We start from the raw sequence: 25,777 nt of genomic DNA, 5'->3' as shown, positions 1-25,777 counted from the left end.
GTAGCCCAACATTAATGTTTACAACATCTAGACTTGCAAGGGATCACCATCGTTCTGTTTTCTACATATTTTCAGATACCTGTTGAGCAGCATGGATGCTTATGTAACCTAAATGAGTGTGAAGTTCAGGAAAGAGTTTGACTCTACAGGATCTATTTTGTGTGTGATCTGCCAATTTTTTGCTTATTAGATTAAATTTTAAATAACAGAAGGAAAACCAGAAAGCTAGTGTAGTCTGGTCTGAGTAGTGTAGGAAAATAGAGGAGGGAGAGAGAAAGAGAGGGAGAGAGCGAGACTTAGCAAAACCCATTTGATCATTTAGGTTTTTGCTCATTGGTTTTTCTTTGTTTGTTTGTTTTGTAAAGAATTGTTTCATCCTGATTCCAAAGTGATGGAGGATGTCCTCATTCAGTAATCTCTGTTACTCGCTTAGTCATTCCAATTTATAGCTAAACCAATGTTTTGTTGTTGTTTGAAGAGGGGTGACTTTTGCAGTCCACACTAAGAGTTGGTTATAGATTTAATAAATATAAACGGGCTGGGAAAAGAGCCGAGACGATTACCACTGTTACATTTCCAAACTTTCAGGAAAGTGTACTCTACACAGAACAGGACCTCTGTTTAGAGGTTGACTAGCTGATAACACAGGAAGTGCCCATTTCAAGAGAAAAGCAGATTTATTTTTAGTGTCTTTAAGCTGATTGAAAGGCACCGCTTCCAATAACAGCATTTGAAATATCCCTGATGCCTGACTCATTTTTCCTCCTGGCCTCTGAACTTTTTGACCTTCTCTTCACATTTAATAATGAATTTTTAAACAAAGAGCATGAATCAAATGTAAATGCTCAAGATAGATCTAAGCTAAATCAGACTGGGGCCCCAGGAGAAGATTTCTCTTTAGTTCTTTCTCTTTAAAGAATGATGTCCATCGTACATGCCTTATACTTCCTTGATTTTTCATGAAACAGAAATGTCCTCAGCACTTCTGAGACTACCTGAGGTATTTGGTATTCATCAGCCTAACTTGGTGCCCATAATATTGGATTTTAAAAAATGTTTAAGACACAAACTGAAAATTGGTTAATTAAAATAAAGTATTCAACATGCGAAGACATTAAGTACTGTTGATTTTGCCTTTGTAGGGCAGTTCTTTCATATGAAGACCTAACACTGGTAGATGGATTTTTCTGGCAGCTTCTGTGGTCAGGAGCATCCTGGGAAGGGGTAGGCTCACTCGATTTTGTTGAATGCTAAAGCCTCTGGCAAGTATTGAAATTGGAATTGATAATTTCCTAAGGAGCAGCATTTATCTCTCTTCCTTAATGTGTCACATGGTACATATTTTTGTACATGAGCTTCTCCGGGGACAATAGTTATAAATGCTAAATGGGCATATGTCTGAGTATAAAAAAGAAAAATAGTCTGATTAATGGGACTCAGAAAGAAAGGTAGTGGTTGAAATAGGAAACTGGGAAATAGCAGGGTCAAGTAACATCTAAGAGCATGTGGTTATTTGATGCTGAGTTGAGAACCACAAGAACTGGTGTCCATGGTGCTGATAGGACTTGAACAGCTCTATGGACTCACTCTACGTGACCAGAAACTACACCTATGATTTCAGAACTGTCCTCGCTGGTTATTCTTGGGGCTAAAGATACATATTTCAGCACATTGGAGAAAAAAATTCCAGATGAATATTATACAGATAAGAAGGCTTAATCATCCCCCAAAGTTGTTCCCTTCTTATGTCAGAATTACTAAAAAAACAAACAAGATTTACACAAATAAAATTATTTGACATTAGATATTCTGTAAATATAGTTATAGAAAACATAATCATAAGAATGTATATATTGTTTAAGAAGGATATAAAGTTTAAGAGCATCACAGTAGGGGGAGTATGCCTTTTTATTATGATAAAAGTACATCTAAAATAAAATGTACCACTTTAGCTATTTTAGAGTGTACTGTTCAGCGGCATTTAGCACATTCACAGTGTTGTGCATCCATCACCATTAGCTAACTCTAGGACATTTTTATCACCCCAAATGGAAATCCCATACCCGTTAAGCAGCCACTCTCCATTCCCCCCTCCCCTCTGCCCCTGACAACCACTAATCTTCTTTGCATCGCCATGGATTTTCCTATTGTTGATATTTCATATAAGTGAAGTCACACAATGTATAACCTATTTTGCAACTTAATGTTTTTTTTTCATTTTCATTTATCTTGTAGTGTGTACTTCTTTCCTTTTTATGGCTGAATAATATTCCATCGTATAGCTATAACACACTTCGTTTACCCATCAGTCAGTTGGTGGACATTTGAGTTGTTTCCACATTTTAGCTATTGTGAATAGTACTGCTATAAACATTCATGAATAAGTATTTGAGTACTTGTTTTCAGTTCTTTCGGGTTTATACCTAGGAGTGGGATTGCTGGCTCATATGGTAATATATGTTTTTCAAACATAGATTTTATTAGATATTAGATTATTAATATTATTATTATAGATTATTAGTATTAGATCTTAGATTTTTCAAAATCTAATCATTTTGAAGAACCATTAAACTGTTTTTCACAGAGACTGAAGCATTTTATATTCCCACTTGCAATGTAGGAAGGTTCCAATATCTCCACATCATCACCAATACTTGTTATTTTTCCTTATTTTTAAAATTTAGCATAGCCATCCTAGTGAGTGTGAAGTAGTACCCATTGTGGTTTTGATTTGCTTTGTATTTCCCTAGCGGTTAATGATGATGACCGTCTTTCCTGTACTTGGTGGTCATTTGTGTATCTTCTTTGGAGAAATACCTGTTTAAGTCCTTTGCCTATATTTTGTTTCTTTGTTGGTGACTCGTAAGACTTTTTTATGCATTTTGGATGCTAGACCTTTATCAGATATATGCCTTGCAAAATTTTCCTCCCATTATGTGTTGTCTTTTTATTTTCTTGATAATACTTTTTTGTGCACAAAAGTTTTTAATTTTGATGAAGCCCCACTTATCTATTTTTTCTTTTGTTGCTTGTGCTTTTGGTGTCATATCCAAGGGACCATTGCCAAGTCCAAGGCTGTGAAGGTTTACCCCTAAATTTTCTTCTAATAATTTTATAGTTATAAGTGTTATGTTTAGGTCTTTGGTCTACATTGGATAAATGTTTTTCATGTGTTGTGAAGTAATGGTCCAACGTTATTTTTTTGCTTGTGGATATCCAGTTGTCCTGCAATTATATTTGTTGAAGAGACTCTCCCTTCCCCCACTGAATGATCCGGAACTCTTGTTGGAAATCTGTTGAACAGAGACGTGTGGGCTTATGAATTCTGCATTCTCAGTTCCATTTCATTGGTCCACATGTCTAGCCTATGCCGGTGCCACACTGGTTTGATTACTGTAGCTTTGCAGTAAATTTTGAAATCAGAAAGTCTGAGTCACCCAGCTTTATTTTTCTTTCTTTTTCAAGATTGTTTTGGCTATTCAGGGTCCCCTGTAATTCCACATGAATTTTAGGATCAGCTTTTCCATTTCTGCAAAAGAGGGCATGGGGTTTTTGATAAGGATGTATTATGGCTTTTTTGATGAGAGAAATGCCCCAGAAAATGGTGGAGCAGTTTGCCATCTCCTGTGTCCTTTTCCGCCTTGCATAGGTGTTTTTGTTTTCACTGATGCTAGTTTGTAGTAGGCTGATTTACCAAAGAATAGTTATTACTTTGTAACTAGCATTTTGAAATGTTAGTACTCATTATTTCAACAGTAATACAGCAAATTTTTCATTCTAACCTTTCAGTTTGAAGCAAAACACACAATAAAATTTTCAGAAAATATGCAACTATGATTTATCAAAAAATGAACATCATGTAATGACCACTGAGAAAATAAAGATCATGGCTTGCACCCCAGGAATGCAAGGTTGTTGTAACATTTGAAAACTGCCATGATTTTCTACGTTAAACAAATAAAGGAGAAACAGCCATGTGCAATGAATGTAGAACTTCTATAAACCAATAAGATTCTAAAATATACCACAAAATATTGGGTAACAAACTGGATGTGGCACCGTAGAAAAGAATATCCCAATGACCAGTAAACTTACATAAAGGTTGTCAACGTTATAACTCACCGGGGAACTGCAAATTAAAACCGCAAGGGGCTGTGTCTTCATACCCATCAGCATGGCTACATTAAATAGCCATTATCAAGTGTTGGTGAGAATGTGGAGCAACTGGGACACTCGTGTATTGCTGATGCGAGTGTAAAATGGTATAACCACTTTTGAAAACTGGTTGGCAGTTTCTGATTTGGGTCACTGGACTCACTGAAGACAACTAGAAAGGCTAGACGGTTTTTTAAAAATGCCTGAATTCTTCAGTGAGATAAAAATAGAGCAAAGTATTACAAGGTGAGATATTAGATTTATTAGAGAGCTATCATAATTAAAACTCTTGAGCACTGGTCCAAGAATAGACAAGTAGATGAAAGAATAAAATAGATTGCAGAATGAAGCCCACACATACACAGTCATCTGATTTCCTACAAAGATGTTAGTGCAGTGCAGTGGCAAATAAAAAGAGCTTATGTAACATAAATTGACAGTGGACTGTAGAGAGAGGGAAAACAAAAAATAAAGTGTGTATTTATACAGTATACATTCTGAATTTAGTATTCCTACATCAAGGTCTGAAGAAATATGATGCAGTTAAGTTTATGTTGTTATAAAACTGTCACTTTGGGTCTGTTCCGGAATATTTAGAGAGTTAATGATTTAGGATTGGTCTAGATGCAGAGGCCATTCTCGATTCCCACCAGGCACATATACCACAATAATATACGTTAGCAATTCTATAGAACAGGTGAGTTTGATAGTAGCCTTTTCTTGAATATCTTTTCAGCTACATGTCAGTAAGGTCCTTGCAGAGGGAAAAGGAGAAAATGGATTACAAGCAGTATTTGAAGATATGAACTGCAAATAATTTTCCAAAACAAATTCAGGATATTCAGCCACTGATTCAAGGGAACTACAAATCCCTCCACTAGGTCATTATTTCTTGTTTGTCTTCTGTCTTCTCCACTGATGTGCACTAGATTATAAACTCTATGATGGCAGATTTTTTTCTGTCCTTTTCCCTGCCACACCTCCACCTCCTAAAATAGTGCTTAGCACATGAAAGACATTCACTGCGTATTTGTTGCATTAGTCATAGCTGCACAACTGGGTTGGGATTGGGAATTTGAGTCAGCCTGGCAGTGGAGGTCTTGGACCTCAGGCTTACAACCTCCAGGCCGTAGTCAGATCCAGTTTTGACCAAGTTGGGTAGGAAAGCAGAAATCTTAAATGCGTTGCAAAGTAATATGAAATTAGTCTTAACTGGCTTCAGGCCAGTAGGCCAGCATGGCAAAGAGGGCCTGAGCCTACTTGATTCCAAGGTGTATCTAGCTGATTAGTCTCTAGTGCTCTTGCTAAGTCTGGAACTCAAATGCAGCCCTGAACACATGCCCCACCCTCACAGGTCTCCTTTTCCAGGAGAGTGGCTGGTAACATCTTTGAGTGTCCTGTTGATGCCTGTGGACCTGAACCAAATCAGAAGAAGCCATTTAAGGTGTGACTGAGCAACTCACCTGAATATAGATTTCAGGCAGATACTCATTGTGAGCTTCAAAACCTATTAGGCCCTGTCATGATCATTGCCATACTGAACTGGAAACAAGCTAAACAGTCCTTTGGATACTGATTTCAACCGCTGCCCACCTTTCCCAGTATTGTAATCCTTGAGGTGCCTTGATCTTCAAAACATGTGGATAGACAGGCACATCCTTAATGGACTGGATTTAAGAATTTGGTGACATTGCTACTTTTTCAAGTTCTAGTGGCTGTTCTAAGGCATAGTGGAGGTGAGAATTATTGCCCTAGACCCAGACTCTGTCCTGCTCTGAGGCCTCCCCATCCACTAAAACTTTGACCTTCTCCTCTCAGGTTGCCCCACTAAACCAAGATTCCTGTTAGGTAGGTTTGGCTAAATATGTGTTTATTGAGAAGCAATTGTGTGTTCTGCGGGATTCTATAGCATACACACCAGTAGGGGTCAAATTCTCGATGGTAAATTAATGCAAAAGGATCTGCCATGTATTCTTAACTGCCCCTTACAAATTTTCTTGCTGTAAGTGAGGCATTCAGAAGTAATTTTCTGAGATTGTAAAATCCTAGTAGTTTTTCTCAAAATTCCTTTAGGGGCCATTTTCACCAGAATCTCCAGCAGTCTTTCTTTAAGATGCATAGTTGCAGATCCCATTCCCAAACTACTGAATCAGGGTAACTGAAGGTGGGACTAGGCAGGATTCTAAATGGGGAGAAATAGCCCCCAAAGGTGCAAAAGTTGGTTTTGTTGGGGGGAAAGTTTTAATTTTAAAAATGGTTTGTTGCCCTTCATAGGTGCACAGTAAATAAGGAGACATACAGAATGCCTGTGGTGTCACAGTTCCGTGGGGGAGATTGGGGGGTGAGGGTGGAGAATAATGAAAAATAGGCTGAGAAGCACTGAACTAAGAAAATCTATTTTAAAAAAGTCCTCAAATCATTCTTAGACATCCTAAAATTTGAGTTCTACATAGGGTAGGAAATTTATGTGTTAAGCAGCATTACTGTGCAAATAGACATTTCTGTGGTGTTGATAACATAATTTCTATATCTCTGCTTTCTGCTTCCCTTTATTGACATATTGATGAGATAAGATAAACCTTTTAAAGCATTTCTTAGAGGACTGTCAATTGTTATGGAAATTCTCCCATCTACATTTTTAAAAGTCCTAACATTGATATTTCTATTATTATTTCAGGAAGAAATGACACTGGCTTCATTTTTTATTGTTATGCATTGTAACACTTTATTTAGAAATGGAACCAAACCTACAGAAAAGTAGAGCAAATAATATAAAGAACTCCCATATACCTTTCAACCAGGTTTACCAATGGCTAACATTTTACCACGTATTTGTCCTTCCCTCTCTCTAGAAAATGCCTTTGCAGTACAAAAAAATTTAGAACCTATTGTTATGTTTGGTTTCACTCTTACTTTCCTGTGTTGACTTTAAATGTAAAATCTTTGTGGATACAGACCCACCATCATCATGGGAATTGTGTGAGAGTAGTCATCATAGATTTCCATGTGATCAGGTGTCCACTCGAGCTCAGATGATGGCCAAAGCCCTCACAAGCATGAGCATCAAGTTGCTATCATCAGTGTGGTATGTATCGTCAACACAGATAAATCACGGCAGTATCTGGGGACTAAAATAAATACTTGTTATCAGGTAGACTACTGGGTTTCATTATTGTTGCTGATAGTGAGGACATTCAGTGGGGACAGCTGCATATTCCATTAAAGCTCCTTAGCAAAACTTTATGGTGTATTTTGATCTACTTTTTACCCCAATAGCTGAATATTTAGAGACTGAATGTTTCTTTTTAAATATCAAATCATGCCCCCCACACAGACATCCTGATGGAATTCTGTGGCAGCTTGATGATGAAGCCACAAATATACAATACATGCTGAATCAGGGCCAAGCAGTAACACTATAAAAGGAAGCCCGAGCTTCATTATTCTATTTGGTCCCCAGATGGCTGTTTTTCCTTAGGCTGTTTCCTTGCAGATTTTATTATAACAGAAAAGCTCAGAGAAGTGGTGCCGTTTCACTTGACGGGCAATTCGAATCATATTTTTACAAGGTTGCTACGAATCTGCACCTTTTTAAACTTAAATTTGGATAACTTTCCACAAAATTAGTAATTATGAGGGCATTAAAATAGGTCTTGATTCCTGTTGTTGTTCCTGAGTTGAAAGGTCACCTTCAACTCTGTTGTGACAGAAGAGGTCAAGCGTCCTGATGGTCTTTTGGTTAAGAGCACAGTCCTTGGATGCTGCTGCCCATACTTGCGTTCTAGATCCACTGTGCTGCTCAGGTGGCTCTGGGCCATCACATCATCTCTCAGAACCTCAGTTTCCTTATTAACAAAGCAGTGACAATTATAGTATCTGTCCTGTAGAGCTGAGACAATTAAAGTAATTCCTATACATGATGTCCTTAGAACAGTGTCAGACCCTAAATACGTAGAAAAGTGCTCAGTGTGGGTTAGTTTTACAAACATGTGCCCCCTTCTGTTTCAAAATTCTTTCTTATAAATGACTTATTATGCAAATAGCGTTTTTTTTTTTAATATATATCTTTATGCCTAGGTACCTTACAATGTCATTTTTTACCCTTAGCAGAGACATGGAAGTTACCTCACTCTACAACTTGTATATGTGAAGAATATGTTTCATCCTTTTGTCAATAGTTGATTTTGTCTTAATCTTGAGGCTCCTCTCATGGTTTCCAGGGGCAAACCAGTCAATATCCAGTCTGTGGTTCTAATTTAGTTCTATCTGATAATGTAAACGGCTCTTTCAGAAAATAGGCCTTCTATCTAAGAACAAAAAACTCCTCAAATTGCCCCATCCTTTTCTCCCTGATATCCGGTTGATGTCCGTCCAGATGAAGGCAGGAAGGGCTGGGCTTGTTCCTCTGTATCACTGCATCACTGTGGCAAGAAGGAGGTTCTGGAGTTCTTGGTGTAGTGTCCTTCTCATTCCTGGACATTCTTGGGCAATGTTCCGTATCCATCTTGGGGCTATTCTCTGTAGTGTGAGTGCTAGAGTTCACCTTTACAGCCCCAGAGAGCCAATTTTTTAAAATTTCTGGAATTTGTGAGTTGATTGTGAAACAGTTAAACAAAGCCTATGGTAAAAATTAAAGTACTTACTTCACGATTAAGTAGATTGTATTAAAAACAAGGGTAATAAATAGTCAAAACTCATCACTTCCTAATTAGTTCACTACCTTCTTGTCTCGTTTATGTTCTTGAAGTTATTCACATCTCTTATGTCTATGTGGTGGAAATGCCACATAGTTATGTTCTGTCTCACATCTCTTCCCACGTCTGGGTTCAGTGACATCACATTGGTGACTTGAGATCAACCAAGGTGGGAGAATTATACCATGGAAATTGGTAACTCCTACAAATCAGAGCTTGATTTATTGTCTTATTGATTATCCAGGATTAAAGAAGTGACGGATAAAATGTTAATTATGTAGGTTAAAAATGTGTTATGTCAGTACCCACTGTATTGACAACAGCTCAAAGAAATATGATGAAATATGGTTACATTATTCAAAAAACATCACCTGATTCAGCAAAGATGTCTCTCAGGTCACTGATAAATCAGTGACATTCTGACATACTTCATTGTTTCACGTTAATCTGACTCAGGCGTCAGCAAACTCACTCTGTAAAGGGCCAGAGAATAACTATTTTGAACATTAGGGGCCACATACAGTCTGTGTGCACATTCTTCTTTGATTCTTTTGTTTTGCTTGTTATTGTTGTTTTCTTCTTCCACACCCTTTAAAAATGTAAAAATCATTCCTAGTACAAAAACAGGCCAGGATTGAATTTGGCCTGCTGGCCATGATTTGCTGACCCCTGGCTCTTACTTAGGAATGTCAATGAAAATATCAACCAAAATATGAAGGTCACCGTCACTAATTGTAACCATAGATTGCTTGTGGATACAAGAGTTCAGAGAAAATCATCAAAAGCATTTTGTGAGAATCAATTGGCTATATGGGATTTACAACAATGAGTAGTGTATATTTAATTATTATTTGTAAGTTGTGGACCACACAGCGTCTATATCAGTAAAATGCGTAATACATTTATAAACACGTCTGTCTGTCTATCTGTCTATCCATCCATCCATCCATCTAGACCTCTATCCATCTAGAGATCTTGTTCCAGATCTGGATCCCATCTCCGTGCATCCCTGAGCATTCACCAGCATGACCGAGACCCGCCCCGCTCCTGTGGAGATTACCCATCCATGTTCTGAACCTTAGAAACTGGTCTCCCTGGGCCTGATGGCTTAGCCCTACCTTGGCTGTCAGTGCTCCTGTAGACACCCCTTTTGCAGTGTGACTCTGATTCCCATTATATCCCAGGTTGGTTACTCCATTCTGTATTCTCAGCAACAAAACCATGCATCCTCATTGCAGCAACGCCCCTGGACTGAGCCCGAACTTCCGTTTAGAATTTAAACAGACAGTGGGAGCAAGAGACCCCGTCAAGCCTTTATGCCGCCCTCTCTTATTTTCTTAGTCAGCTCAGACTGCTGTAATAAATATATCATAGACTGAGTGGCTTAAACAATAATTTATTTCTCACAGTTCTGGAGGCTGGGAAATCCAAGATCAAGGCAACAGCAGATTGGGTTCCTGGTGATGTTCAGCTTCCTGGTTTACAAATGACCTTGTTGTTGTATCCTCACATGGTGGAGAGAGCAAACTCTGGTCTCCTCATCCCCTTATTAGGGTACTAATCTCAATAAGGGGCTCCACTCTCATTACCTCCCACATTACTTTCTAATCACCTCCCAAACGCCCCTCCTCCAAATAACATCACATTGGAGATTATGAATTTTGGGGAAATGAATTTTGGGGGGACACATTCAATCCATAGCACTCATCCAGTGAATATTTTCCTCCTTTGCCTAAAATCCTATGTTTCACCTTGCTGGCCACAAAATGATGTCCAAATCCTGTAGTGTGGTGTACAAATGTGTCCATGACACATTTCTCCAAGCAATAACAATGTTCCACTCCTAAGAACTGGTCACTTCCCCATGCTCATCCTTCTTCCATTGCCGGAGCATCGTCCTTTTCACCACATTTTCCTGCTTGATAAATTGCACACTCATCCTTCAAGTGAACATTGATAAATTTGTATTGCTTACATTCTGCACTTAAATTCAACATTTAATAATCAGAAGGTTTTGAGAAAATTTAGAATAAGCCTTAAGGTATGAATTGTATGGTGTATTACTATAGTGTTTTATGACTTATCGTAACTATACTAATAGAAATTCTTTTGTGATCCTCACTCACCCAGTGCCAGGAGGCTTGATAAGCATGCTAGATATGCTGTCTCCTTTAATTCTCACAAGCCCCGCATGACATGAGTCCGACGATTGTCTGTTATTTTACCGAGAGAAAACTAAGGCATAGAGAAGTTCAGTAGCTTTTTCAGTGGGGCCAGGCCTCATTTCCAAATCTGTCTGACCCCAAGGCCAACATGTTACTGATTCACATTATGTGTAATTCACTATGCATGTGTATGGCAGAGTGTATGTAAAAATCTGATGGCATTTTACTCATGTTTTAACTAGTACAATGTGATCTGCCTCACACTGTGTTTGTAGTGAGATCACACTTATGCAAGTGCTTTGCTAGAAAGCCTATAAAGCACCGTGTTGATATTAGTTAATTCAAGATGAATAATTCCATTTGCTAAAAAAATAAATGTTAGGGCAAAAGTGCTATTTATCTTCTGAGGAATTCATTGGTAAACATATCTAATGAACTTTCTGTTGTCTTGAATAGACTTTTAAAAATTAATACTAAAAAGTATGTGAGGGAGCAAGAAGTGCATTTGTTTATTATAAGTACGTAAACAGAGAAGCAGAGAAAGGGAGAATGAGAGTGCCTACATACCACACAGCAGGGTGGTTCTGAGAAACACAGTGAAGAAAAGACAAGGGCCTTCCCTTCTTGGATTTTTGTAATGGCAGAGAAGGAGGACACGCAGTAAGCAGATGGACCCACCACCCGATGCTTACATGTGACAGTTGATCCTGGAAGATGGCCACCTTTGAGAAGTTTTTTTTGCAACAAAATACAGACATTAGGAGAATCTAGGTTATGAAAAGAATTAAATTCTTAATTGAAGAAAGAATATCATCAAGGGAACGTCATTTGGTAAACGAATAAATGTGGACATGCTTCTGTCTAGGAACTGCTTTACTGGAGAGGACTGGGGTGCCCAGGTGTAAGATCAAAGAAGCCAGGCCACGTACTGCTGTTGGTTGAGAGAACAGGAATGTATCAGACTTCCCTGGGGAGAGAGGTTTGGACAAAAGATGCTCTGGTTTCTGGAAAGGCAGTATGGAGGGCATGTTGGGCTGGGTTCAGGCTGTCTCTGCTCACACTACGTTACTCCTGTGTTGGAGGGCTCACCTGTCTCCCTCCTCACACGCACTGCACACATCATGGAAGAGACAGCCTTCCGGAGAGGAAACTGTGCAGGAGTAACCATATCTGCCAAGAGCCATGAAGCCGTCTATGGTGTGCAGTTAGAACTGAGGAATATGGTGACAGACCAGACATTAGACACATAGAATATTGGGGTACCATAGAAAAGAAGGTACATTCAGGTAGCATTCCAAGTGAGAGAGAAATTTAAAGGAATGACAGTATGCTCAGGGAGGTATACGTTTGAATCTGAGCCATTTTGTGCAGTTCTGTGTTAAAATGGAATAAAAGAGTAACTGTTGCTTTCATTACGTTTGTGTGGAAAAGGCATTAGCAGATTTTTATTAAAACTATGATACTACTATTAACAACGGAAACTGCTGTAGCACTTGGGGAATGGATGAGCCTCTCGTAAGGCTGGTCTTCGATCCCACTGTAAGAGGCAGAGAATGTAACGCCATCAATCTCTTAATGCCCGTGGCATTCCGTGTACTAACGAATTCACTTTCACTCTTCTAATGGAAACGTAGGTCACCTTCCAACTGTGCATTTATTCTCATAATTGGCATACATTTTGATCTATTTGACATTGCTAATTTAGATATAAATGGCTTTGTCTCACAGTGCTTTGTGAAGTGTAAGCACTGCCAAGGGGTAACTGCATGAGTGGAAGTTTAATGTGCAAAGTGTAAACTTTTATTGTTTTAAGCCAATAGGTCGTAACAAATTTAAAAAACAAAAATCAAGTGAACTAATGCCCACATGAGCCTAGAGAAGTAATTTCTATTTGTTTATTGATTTTGTCCTGTAAAGGATGTATAAACTAGGCACTTTGAAACAATAAACTATAAGAATGTGTTCCCCTCTCCAAATAATTTGCATGGCTAATAGGTAATTATATTGACAAACCAAGGAATGAGTTTCAATGTGAAGAGAAACACCGCCAACTACAGATAGGTGAAATAAGGTCGGACGGCGATTGATGCATCTTCTTCAGCTTTCACGGCTGTTGGCATTTTAGGCGTTAATGAAATGCTACAACTTGTAGCTCAGGGTGTGGAAGAAGGATGTGCCCTAACTGCCTTCTCCTCTTTCACTCTTTCAGCGCTTCGACTCCTGAAGGAGGGGGCTGACCCACACACTCCCGTTTCCTCAGGAGGGTCCCTGCTCCATCTGGTAAGATCAGTGATAACCGGCGCAAGCCTGGGGTAACACCAAGGAGACAGAGATTCAATTATGGCATCAAAACTCAGTAGCAAAATGTACATCTGACAGATGATCAGAAAAATGGCGTGTCTCAAATTAACAGACTTGGATAATGATAAACTAATATTTATTAATTATTTGCATTCTAGTTTGTAAATAATCTCTAGCAAATGGCATTAGAATCTCTACCCTAAAGAAGAGGCTTTTGAAAATGAATAGTATTCAACAAATAAGCAAGTTAATATTGTGTGAATTATAAAGTCCCAAACAATCATCTTTATTTTACTTCAACAAGTGGGTTTTATTGTTCCAATGAACTTTTACTATACTCTGTGGCCTCACTCATGGCTCATATAAATGTGAATAAAACTTACCTATTCTTTTGGAAACAAAGCAAGGAATGATTGAGTAAATAAACAAAATAACCACATAAACAAATAAAGAAAAATTTTATTAGGTTCAAGTGCAAGAAATTTTTGCTGGTTCAGTTAAAGGCAAAAATTAAGTAAAAGGGAAGTCAACAATGATTCGACTTAGTGACCTTTAAGACTAACTTAAAGATTAAGCCTTGGTTTTGAAAAATACCATTATTAACATAACAAAAACCCTAATTCAGACTTGTCTACCAAAATTGAAAAAATGCTGCATTCCTTCATGTTCCAGTGAACGTGCAGTTAGAGGCCGTGCATCAGTCAGACAGAAGCTCCCTGACCTGGCACAGCTTCTCAGCCTTGACCACATGCTGGAATCACCTGGAAGCTATAAAATACCCGCACCTGCCTCCCAACCCTGCCGTGGAGATTCTGACTTAATTTTATGGTTGTATGACGCTGAGTCGTATTATGTGCTCAGCAGAACAGAAAAACTACTCCGAATCCGACTATTGATAGGAGACTCTGGGGAAGAATGTAAGCCTTTCTCACCGGCGTTACTTGAGATGGAAAGAAAGATTTCTAGACTACCTTTTCCTTCTCTGGAGTGTTTTGGTTATAAAACCTCTCTGTTTTACACTCAGATCATTACATGGTTTACATGATATCTTCAAGGAGCCAGGCCTCATGTCCCTAGCTCCTAGGTTTGATGATGATAAGCAATCCCAGACGAACTGCCGACAGCCTTCCATAGATAGATTCTCCTCTCAGCCAGTATCACTGGTCTCTTTACCAGGAGGTCCAGTAATCAGCGTGGTCCCGAGGGGACCATGCCAGGGCCCCTGGCTTCTTTCTTGGGAGTGTCTGCCTCTCCCTCCCTGTCCCCAGTCAGAAGATGACAGGAGAGAAACAGAGCACATGCCAACTGCTTTCTGTCCTTTCTCCTCATGTGTGACTTCATGTATGCTTACTCCTCTCAGGAAGTTTGGACAGACATTTAAGCTCACAGAGGCTCATTCTTCCATCTGTGACATGGGGATATTATCTGGACCATTGTACTCAAAACAGATACTGCGATGAACACTATATCAAAGTATACGCTGTGATGATCAAATAGATATGAAAATAACTTTTAAGCTATAATGTGCCTTTGATAGGTTAGCTATTGATCAATATATGCATTACAGTATGTTATTTATGATGCGATTTTATATAAATTATATGATTCATATAAATTAACTTCTTTTTTACATTCACGATAGCTCTGTGGGGTTCGGAATAGGCCTATGTCACTTTACCAGTTAAGAAACTGAGAAATAGAAGGGTTAAACAATTTGCATAGTGGGTTCACATTGTACTAGATGGCACTAGAGCTTGAATTCTGCCTCTGACTGTAAATACTATATTCTTTCCACAGTATGTTCCCCAGTGATACCTACAAGGTGTTCATTTAAGTTTTCAGAAAACACGTTGTCATTCCAATTTGACTAGTGGAAGACAGACTTTTTCTGTGAACAAATCATGTCAATTCATTGTTGATATTGTGGGGGATGTGTTATTACTATGTATGTGTGTTTGACAGAGATATATACAAAGAGAGAGAAAGACTGCCACTTCTTCATATTACATCTACCAAATATGTCACCATTATATCTGCAATTCTTAGGGGAGTGCCTGGCACTTAGCAGATGTGGAGTAGATTATTTGAGTGGGTAAGTTAATGCATTAATTACTTAATCAGTTAATATCTGATGCCGTGATAGATATTAGGGGCGCAAAGAGGCAGACACATTCTGTGTCCATACAGAGTTTAGTTTTCTGAAGGAGATAGAAAAATAAACTCCTGATTAGAGCAGAGCTGGAAGATGGATGACCAGGTGATAGTGAAAGAAGATAATAACCAGACCACTCCCCACCTTCAGAGATCAGTTCTGAAGCCTTTCCTAACCCTCCTGATCAGTTTTAATTAGTGTTTTATCCAAGTTTTCATAACATGTGATCCTTGCTTCTGCTATAGATCTTGTCATGATGGATTATGATTAATGGATTTTGTGCCTTTTCTCCCTGCTAGACTGAATTTTCAAAAACAGTGACTGTCTTAGATACTTTTACATTCTTAGCATGTGATTCATAGTAAATATTCAATACATCATAAATGAATGAATGAATAAATGGCTCTAAGGATAAAGGATCTCTTTGGTTAATGAGAAGTTAGCTATTTTAGGCCCAGGTAACAGAGTATAAAGATTCAGAAATGGTAAGATCAGAAGAAAAAAAGAAATGAGAAAATTAAAGTGATAAGGTAGATGGGAAACACTTTATTAATTCTGCATCCAATGCAAATATATCGTGTTTTTATACCGGTAGACATAGGTTGTGAGAGTAAGAAGCAGGGGAAGATGGATCTGGAATACGCGTAAGAAAACCTGGTGAAGGCTGAAGGGTTATGGGCTCAGTGCTGTCTCCTTTTCCTGGGTTTACTGAGTAAATAAAAACAAATGAAAAATTGCAGGTTGCCAGAGAGACAAAATTACAGGGTTTCAAAATGCCTTAGGTACTGAAAAAGGCAATTTAGCCATCTAACATGTCAAGTGTGAGTAGCTGACTGTTCGCCCCACGTTTTGAGCAGGCTGTGTTATGAAGCTGATGCTTTATCAGCACAAAAGCTCTAATTATATATTCTCGGATTAATGTCTTTGAAAAAAGGCAGCATATGTTTGTGTGGGGCATCAGGAATAAGCTGTGGAAATTGTTGAGGTTTCCCAGAGTTTTGTTTATTGAACTTGATTATTATTCGTTGAGTACCTGACTTTAAGTGTAGATTTCTTTAGGACATTTCTCTTAGAAGTGCCACAAGAAATTCTGTGTTGGAAATTAATAATTCCCACGGTGTTACAGGTAGATATTTGAGAAACAGGTTTTAATATTTTTCTTCAAAATAAATCTTTAGTTTTATAATCTTTTTAATAAATTTTCAACAAATATGTCTAAATTTGCCTGTTTACCTACCCTTCATTAAATAGTTCATGCATCAAACATATGGCAGGTGTCAGGTACTGTGAGAGACAGAGGGGAAATAATGACAACAAATAACTGTATCTGCATGCCAAGAATTTAGTCTCATGAGGGCAATATAGACAACAACTCCGATTGAACTCTTTGAAAGAACTATGATATTTATGGAGTTGAAAACAGAATCCCACGGGCTTTGCTAAAATGCTGTCTGGGTTTTATGTTACATCCTCTAATAAATGAGCTTTTGGGGAGGATCTCCTGATGGTAACAAAACCCTCTTGAATGGAGTATGAAATGCAAATTCTTTTGATTCTGTGCTATGACAGCAGCAGGCCATAGTGAAAATTAAGTAGAATACCATAGAAATAGGAAATACTTCTTCTTTTACCTGGTGAATTCTAATTTTAACATAAAGACGGGCATTTAAGCGGTGTAATTCCATGTAGCTGTTAAAAATATTAAGCTACAAAAAGTCTGCAAATATGTCCAAGACATATTGGTAAATATCAAAAGCAGGGTAGAGAATAGTACATAGAGTACAATCTGAGAGAGAGAGAGGGAGAGAGAGAGGGATGGAAGGAGAAAGCATCTTTTTCAATAGCAGAGAAAATCTTGAAGACTAGACAAGAAATTTTTGACAGTGACTCAGGTTGGGGGAAGGGGACAAGAATTTTCAATTTCTACTTTTTTCTTTTACATTTCCTTGAACATTTTAAATAATAAGCATGTATGTTTCATATAATAAAAGAAATTAATGCAAAAAGAGTTAGGATTATGTTTTCATTAGAAGCTTAAATTCGGAATGTTTTAATCACCTTCTTACTCTTACAAGAAAATCTGGTGCTCTGAGCTGGGCTTCTCTTTGGGCTTCACTCTGAGTCTCTCTGAAGTCTCAGCAGCTCTAAGAAGCAGAGATAATTAGCAAGTTATACAGTAGCAGTGGTTCAAAAGCTTAAGATCTTTAAAATCAAGCAGAAAATATTATACTTTGAAAAGAGGCAGAATTTTAGGACTCTGGAGAAAATCTTTAAGGAAATAGCTTATTTTTAAAACTCTCTAGGTATTAAAGAACGAAAATCCTCCATGTGTGGGAGTTGCCCAGGCTTTGCCCTGCCCACCAAGCCAGAGGGTCTGGGCATCCACCATGTAACGCCACCTTCTTTGCTTTCCCAGAAGAGAAACGGCAGAGGCTGCAGGAGTAAATTAATCATAGAAGAAGATGACATGTCCTCTCCAGGGGCTGTTCCTTGGGAGTGTTTGGACGACTTGGAGTGGGAACACCCATCCCAGATGGTGCAATAGGAAGCAGAGAGGCAAATGAAGGGGCAAGGTGGAAGTGAAAGGATGATGTCAGTGAGAGAGAAAGCTGGACCATTCTGATGTCTGACGGTGAGAGATTGGAGGATGCTGCAAAGTGCTGGAAAACACAAAACAGTGTTGCCATGGACTGTAAACAATGGCCTCTTTAAATTTTTCCAAGGATGGGACTTAATATTCAAATTCTTGACTAGGTTTTACTTTTGAAAATCTAGTATCTCTTTGGTCTATGAGAATCATGGCATCTGTAACTGGAAAGTCCAAGTCGAGGAGTTTAACTCATTCCTGTAGTATCCAGCTCTGGGTGTATTTTTACTATGGCTACTCATGTGCATGACTTAGAGGGTAAAAAGGCAACAGAAGAGCAAATGGAGATCCTTGGAAAGCCACCAGAAATTGAAAGGAGTGGGTTTTCCATTTTTGAGTAAATATACCACACAGAACTAACTGGTTCATTCAACATCAATTACAAAAAATTCCTTAGGGGGCCAGCCCCGTGGCTGAGTGGTTAAGCTGGAGCGCTCTGATGCGGCGGCCCAGGGTTTCGCCGGTTCGGATGCTGAGTGCGGACATGGCACTGCTCATCAAGCCATGCTGAGGCAGCATCCCACATGCCACAAGTAAAAATATACAACTATGTACTGGGGGCTTTGGGGAGAAAAAAGGAAAAATAAAATCTTTTAAAAAAAAGTTCTCATCACAGGAAAAAAATTTGTTGCTGCGTGTGGCGATGGATGTTGACTAGACTTATTGTGATGATCATTTCACAATATATGCAAATATAAAAAAAATTCCCTAGTGAAGTTACCAGTGAGATTTTGTTTATGTCTACATCAATGGAACTCAATTTATAAAGAGTCAGAACCCTTTCTTATAGGGGGAAGGCATGTAGGTGAGGAATTTTTCATAGATTTAGAACTGTGTGCCCCTCCAAGAAGACTTTCAATCAACCAGCATTGAAGAAACCACTGGTACTGAATCTTTTCTAGGGTAAGTGGAATGTCTTATCCAGGAAATTTCTCCCTTAGGGAAATGTGAAACTCACCTACTCAGAAAGATCTTCCTTAAGCAGCTCTAATCATTTATTGGACTCCCTAGGCATGCCAGATTATATGTAATTCCACAAATGGCTATTTTCATCCCTCCTCGGTATTATTCATGCTGTTTCCTACTTTGGGGTCCTTCTCTGAGATGGCCCCACAGCTCACTGCATTCCTCCATCTTAGCTCTCTTATGACTGCATCGCCCCATTGATTTTAGGCGTTGGTTTAGAGATGATATCCAGTTCACAATACCAACCCTCTGGCTTGGCGCGGCACTGGCCACATGGTAGGTCCTCAGTGAATACTTAATTAATTAATGGATCATGAATCTCAATGCCTGCCCCCCCAGGCCTTTAAGACTCAGCTCCTGTGTTCCCATCCTTAACTGTCCGATTCTTATCAGGCTGTTAAGTACCCTCTACTGTGACACCATAGAGTGCTCTCTATGCCCTCAGTCTCATTCCACTGTACTGTCTTCTTCTCAAGGGTAGTTACTTTGTCGTTCAACTTTACATATACATTACCAAGTACAGTGCCTGGAATATAGTGTTGCCTAATAAAATTTTGGCAATTCACAATGAAGCAAACCAGCCCTGCAGCTGAAGGAGCAGAATTTACATTTACTTAAAAGGATAACAGTCGTATTAGGAGTTTAAAATTTCTGGATGTGCATCGGTGGTACATCTGAATCCCGTTAGTAAGGACCTGTTTCATAATGAGAGTCTCGTTCAGTTGGCTGGAAGCTATGGCTGTTTGGAATGCAGGTCATTATAACTATAATGCAGGAAATAATAACTGTAATTCACCTCAGAGTATTCTGGGAGTTTATCTACAGTGAGGTAATCTGGAGTATAAATATTTACCAGAGAGAAGATACATGAAAAGCAAAAATGGTAAGGAATATGTTCAAGATGACACTGTAATGAATATGATCCTTCCATGTGATATAGTGACAGAGAAGTGGGAGTGATTTTGCACGGATCCAAGCACCGGCTGAAAACGATGGCCTGTGGGACTGGCATTGAAAACAAAGGACCATATGGAAGTTCCTGAGTAATGTCAGAAATTTTGGAAATTGCAACAAATTCAAAATCATTCTGCTACTGATATAAATCTCTCTCTCTCCTTCTTTGTCTCTCTTTCTCTGTGTCTATCTCTCTCTGTTTCTGTCTCTCTGTCTCTCTGTCTGTCTGTCTCTGATTGTAGACAAGTTTTTTTAACCACTGAGAACCTGTAAACATGGGACAAGAAAATGGATGATGGCTAATCCAAATGGACTGTACAAATCATATTACTTCCCCTCCCCACAGCTCCCAGAGAATTCAGAGATCTTTTTTGGGTGGTTTATTAGTAGAACTGTGCTTGGCACATGATAGCCATTCAATAAATGATATCCGGATCAAACTGGATGCTGTTCTGGTAACTCCTTGCTGGTCTCCTCTGCCCTAATGCTTTGTAATCAGTACAGAGAAGAGGAAAGGGAATTTGCACTGAACATATATAGATATTGAGAAAACTCGTGGTACAGATCTGACCCTAGTTTAAAAAGAAAACTGGCAAAAAATAACTTTCATGTATGAACCATGAAATTTGATGTGTGAACTTAATGTTCATATCAAGTTTTGATTTTCTGAGAGAGATTTCTGTATTGTTCAGGGCATACTCATTAGCCAAAGAGAAGAACTAAAAAAACATAAAATACCTCTTATAACAAGACATAGGGAAAAGACAACACATTCTAAGTTTAAAATTGTCTTTGTTGTCTAGTTTCTATGGTTTTCAGAGTCTTTTCAGCTGAATCAATAATACACATGGTATTGAGTTTGTACATTGAGAAATATTACCTTTGTTTAAGAACAATGAAAAATGAGTGAAAGAATGCATGGCCAGAGGAGCTGTGAACTGCTGAATTAGTGTTTGAAGTGTCAGTTGTCACTTTCTAATCCTAGTCACTTCCGTGAACATCTTTTAGGAAGGAGCTATTCGTCATGTTGCTCTCTAAGTATGTTTTAAGAAGGCAGAATGGAACATTTTGGTCATAGGTTGGGATATTAGAATTTAGTATTTCAGAGTGGAGCTAATCTTGGTGATGGTGAGCCAACAGGAGTGGGTGACTAAAGGAAACTGGAGGCTAAGGTTACTGGAGTACTGCAAGGAAGACATTTTAAGCTCTCATGTAGGGTGAGTAACCCCAATGTTGATGATGCCTCATCTGTTGACTGCTAGGATTGGAGCAAAGACTGTGATCATGGTCCCTAAGCCTTTGATGAAAGAGGAGAGTGACCAGGTTGGGAGAAGAGAGTAGTACATAAGGTAGGGTGAATCTTAGAAAAAAGGACGTTAAGGTGAATATGCAGTGACTCTAGAAGAATCAACAACAAACTCAGAAAATGCTCATACCTTTTCAGGACCCTATGGGAGAATTTGTTACCTACACTGGAGAGGGCTGCAGGAGAGATGGTGTTTCCAGAGAGAGAGATTTCCATTTAGGTTCTCTGGACATTTCCAGATGAGGAGAGTTTATCTGAAATGGATTGGGTTCCAGAGGTTCAGTAGAAGGAATAGTAATGTGTGGACATGAGGAAACCCTGAAGACGGGTGGAGTAAGTGGCTTGGTGGTTCAGGGAAGGCTTCGTGGGCATGTGGCCCGTGCAGTCACACAGGGCCTTGTACTTAGAAGGGCCCATGCTTGGCTTCATGCTCTGCTGTCACCATCTTGAAATTCTTAATAATTTTTTTAATAAGAGGCCCCATGTTTTCATTTTGTACTGGCTCCCACAAATTATGTAGCTCGTCCTGCTTGGCCCTTTGAGAGGTAAACAATGGTGACAGGAAGAGCTGGGAGACTTGGCTCTAAGCTCCGGGCGGAGATAACTGGTGGGGTCAGAGTTCTGTTGAGGGTGACAAGGTGGGAGTTCAGCCATTTTTATGGTACTATAAACTGTCACCAGAAATTGGCTAAAGTGGTAAAGAACAATTTGAATTGGGAGACAGATTTGCCATCTTGAAGCAAATACTTCCTGGGAAAATTAGGTTTACTATCTAACAATGATATTGTAAGAATATTGTAACAGGAATGTTCAGCCATCGTAATCTTTTCAGACAAGTGTGATTAGAAGGTATTTATTGCTGTCAAATTATTATTCATAACCCTCTGAAATGTGAATCTAAAACTTACATCACTTGAGAGGGACTGATATCACTTTCAGCATTGTATCTAATTAATTCTTGTTTGGTAAAAGACACTGAAAAGGCAAACCCTAGTATCTTTGAATTGTAAATGTGGATTCCTGAGGCGCAGGTTGAGGATATCTTGACAGGCACAGAAGGGGAGGTCACATCCTTGCTGATTATGCAGTGAGCTATCAAAAAGATAAAGAGAGTGGAATAGGAATTACTTGCATATGAATTTCCTAAAACAAATTAGATCCAGGCCACAAATTCTAAAACAGATTTATTGAGCTTTGATACTCTGGTTCTTACCTTATCAGTCATTATACCCAAGGACTGTGGGTGGGGTCACAGTCCATGTCCTCAGGCCCCAATGGTAGTGACCCTTTGTTATTATTGCACTGATGTGGAACATCAGATACACAAAGATTTTAGTTCAAAACTGAAACTAATCCCTCAAATTTCATGTTAGCCATTGCCTAAATGCTTCTTTGCATCCTGACACTAAAGCCTGCTCACATGTTCCTCCATATGGAACTCACACCATGATTTTGCATTGTATTTATTGTACATTCATGAGACTATCAGGTAATGGAGAAAGATATGAATCTCCTTCAATGACTATATTGTGATTGCGAGCCACAATTCATACATCTTTTTTTTTTGGTGAAGTATCAGGTCAAATCTTTTGCCTAATTTTTAAAATTGTATTGTCTTCTAGTTACTAATTTTAAAGATAATTAAATGAATAAGAAAACATACATTTATTCATGTGGTTCCCCTTTCTGTGCTATCATCTGTTTGGTTATCAGTCTGTCTGAAGTGTTCCTGCACTTCACTGACGCTCTGTTCATTTATTTAAAGTCATTTTTCTCTCTGTTTCATTTTATGTAATTTATATCACTGTCTTCAAGTTCACTGATCTTGTCTTCTACAATATCTGGTCTGTTGTTAATCCAATCCAGTAGCATATTTTTCATCTCAGCCACTGTAGGTCTCATCTCCAGAAGTTAAATTTGAGCCCTTCCGTGTTTCTGCTTACCATGTTTAACAGTTCCCCCATCTCTTTGAACACATGAAAATATAGTTACAATAACAATTTTAACACCCAGATTTTAACAGGTGTATCACTTCTGAGTTGGTTTCTATTGATAACTTTTTCTCTTCATTGAGGTTACTATTTTTCTGATTTTTTGTGTGTCTAGTAATTTTTTCTTGGATGTTAGACATAGTAAATTTTGCCTTGTTGGGTACTGAATATTTTCATAGTTCTATACATAATCTTGAGCTCTATTTTGAGGGCAGTTATTTGGAAACAGTTTGATCCTTTCAGAACTTGAATTTAATATTTTTTAGGTGGCAACAGAGCAGAGTCTAGTTTAGGGCTAATATTTCCCCACCATTGAAGCAAACCATGTCTGGTGCTCTACCCAATGCCCCATCAATTATGAGCTTTCTAAATCTGACTAGGGGGACTTGGCACTATTTCTGGCAATTTATGAGCTCTGAGTTCTCTTCTTTTTCAGGGGGTTCTTTCACTGAACTTACGTGGTTTCCTAGAATGTATGTGCCAATCATGACTCAGCTGAGTACTTGAGGGAGACCTTCTGCAGATCTTTGAATTCTCTCTCTGCAGCTCTGTTCTCTCTGCCGCTCCACCCTGTGCATTCTACCCAGCTTGGTTTCTCTAGAGCTCCAGTTCAGTCTCCTCTTGAATGGCCTTGTTTGGGTGGGGTTCTCCTTTCTGAGCTGCAGCTTGGGAACTCCCTGAAGGCAGTAAGCTGGAGCGGGCTGCTTGTTTTTTCCCCACCTCACAGAGGTCATATTCTGTTTGTGTGTTTTTGTTTTTGTTTCAGTTGATTCAGGCAAGAATGTAAATCTGATCCCTGTTACTCAAAAGTGGAAGTCCTCCAATGATTTGTTTTTAATTATGCTATCCAATGAGTAGGTGGATAAATAAATTGATATGGCAGTAGTTCTGGTGGTAGTATTCTTTGGTGCTTCTTTTTGAGAGGGAAATCTGTTCTACGTATCCAAATCCTATAAAAAGCATACATTTTTCAACCCAGAAATTTCACTGATAGGCATTTGACCTATAATAGGTCTTTATTTATTTATTTATTTATTTTTCACTAATTTTACTAATTGCATTTAACATTAATGTATCCTATAGATATAAATGTTAAAAAGACTTATACAAGGACTGGAAAATTTGTAAGGCCCAGGGCAAAATGAATATGTAGGACGCTTCAAAAAATTAAAAACTCAAGATAGCAACAGCAGAGCATTAAACCAAGTGCAAGACCCATCTAAGCACAACTGTGTAAATCATACACCTGTGTAACCAGTTCTGACTTATACGTATACTATTTTTATGAGTTTTAACTATAAATAGTAAATAAAAAATTAAAACAAAATAAGTTCCTGGAGAGTCTGGTTTTGTAGATTATGAAATATCTACAAAATATGTTATGCAATCATTAAAACTTGTGTTAGCAGATTCTTTAATCACAACAGTTAACTTTGACAAGATGGCATGTTGTGGAAGGCCTCGTTGTTTTATGCAACCAGTATGAAGGCTACATATGAGAATGATGATGGAAGAATTTGGAGAGACTGTGAAGGGTCTCGTCTGTTTGATGCAATAAAATCATGAAACTTTATTCTTTTGTCAATGACAAACTATGCATGTTTTAAAGCTATAGCATCATAGGATCAAATCTGTACTTTAGAAAGGTAATCCTGGTAAATGGTTCAAGAATAAATGAAGAAGACTCTTCCATATGACCCTTTACTTGTAGGCTAGTTGGAGAACATGAATGCATCCTTTCCTAGTTTAGCTCTGCCTCTCAACTTCCAAAATTGCCATTGAAGTTTTCTATCCATGGACATTTGGAAAACTTTATCCTAGTTTGTTATAATAATTTATTTCCTTTGTTTTTTTTTTCCAGTGTGCTCGGTATGATAATGCCTTCATTGCAGAGATCTTGATTGACAGAGGGGTCAATGTCAACCACCAGGATGAAGACTTTTGGACACCAATGCACATTGCTTGTGCGTGTGATAACCCTGACATTGTCCTGCTGCTTGTATTAGTAAGTAAAACAACTCAGTTTACTACCATTTGAAGATTTCATGGCATATAAAAGGCTACATATTTAATTAATGATATTTCACAATATGTAATGCTTTGGTTAAAAAAAGTGTGTATATATGTCATCACTTATGCGCCTGGAATTACAAGATAATGAGAGACTGAGGTTGTGGGTCACATAGTTCATAAAACAAATTCTGTAGATGTCATACCAAGCTCTACTCCTCTTGCCTTTTTCTTAGAAATTGTAAACCTCAATACTCTGCAAGTCAGTCCTAACTAAATTGGTTAGATAATTGTTGTTTCTTTCAGTTCATTCTCTTAATTTTTAGTCAACTAAGTGTGCAATCATGAGGAGATATGGCTTATACTGAATCTCCTTCTCTTGTTTACATCTGGTAAAGAAATGTCTACAGAATTGTGTGCATGAAAATGAAAACTT

The 25,777-nt window shown here is 38.4% G+C and overlaps 1 protein-coding gene across 1 annotated transcript in view; it reads left to right on the top strand.

Moving 5' to 3' along the window:
* MYO16 (myosin XVI) overlaps nt 1-25,777 on the top strand; it is a 450,985-nt gene that overhangs the window by 28,663 nt on the left and 396,545 nt on the right. The window contains exons 2-3 of the mRNA XM_046664745.1: nt 13,224-13,294; nt 25,193-25,336. Coding sequence (XP_046520701.1) covers nt 13,224-13,294; nt 25,193-25,336 — 215 coding nt within the window. The remainder of the gene's footprint in view (nt 1-13,223; nt 13,295-25,192; nt 25,337-25,777) is intronic.

Source organism: Equus quagga, chromosome 6 (genome assembly GCF_021613505.1).
Source record: "Equus quagga isolate Etosha38 chromosome 6, UCLA_HA_Equagga_1.0, whole genome shotgun sequence".
In the NCBI taxonomy this organism is placed as follows: domain Eukaryota; kingdom Metazoa; phylum Chordata; class Mammalia; order Perissodactyla; family Equidae; genus Equus; species Equus quagga.
Note: the sequence above shows the minus strand (reverse complement) of the source record. Positions and strands in the feature narration are given on the sequence as shown.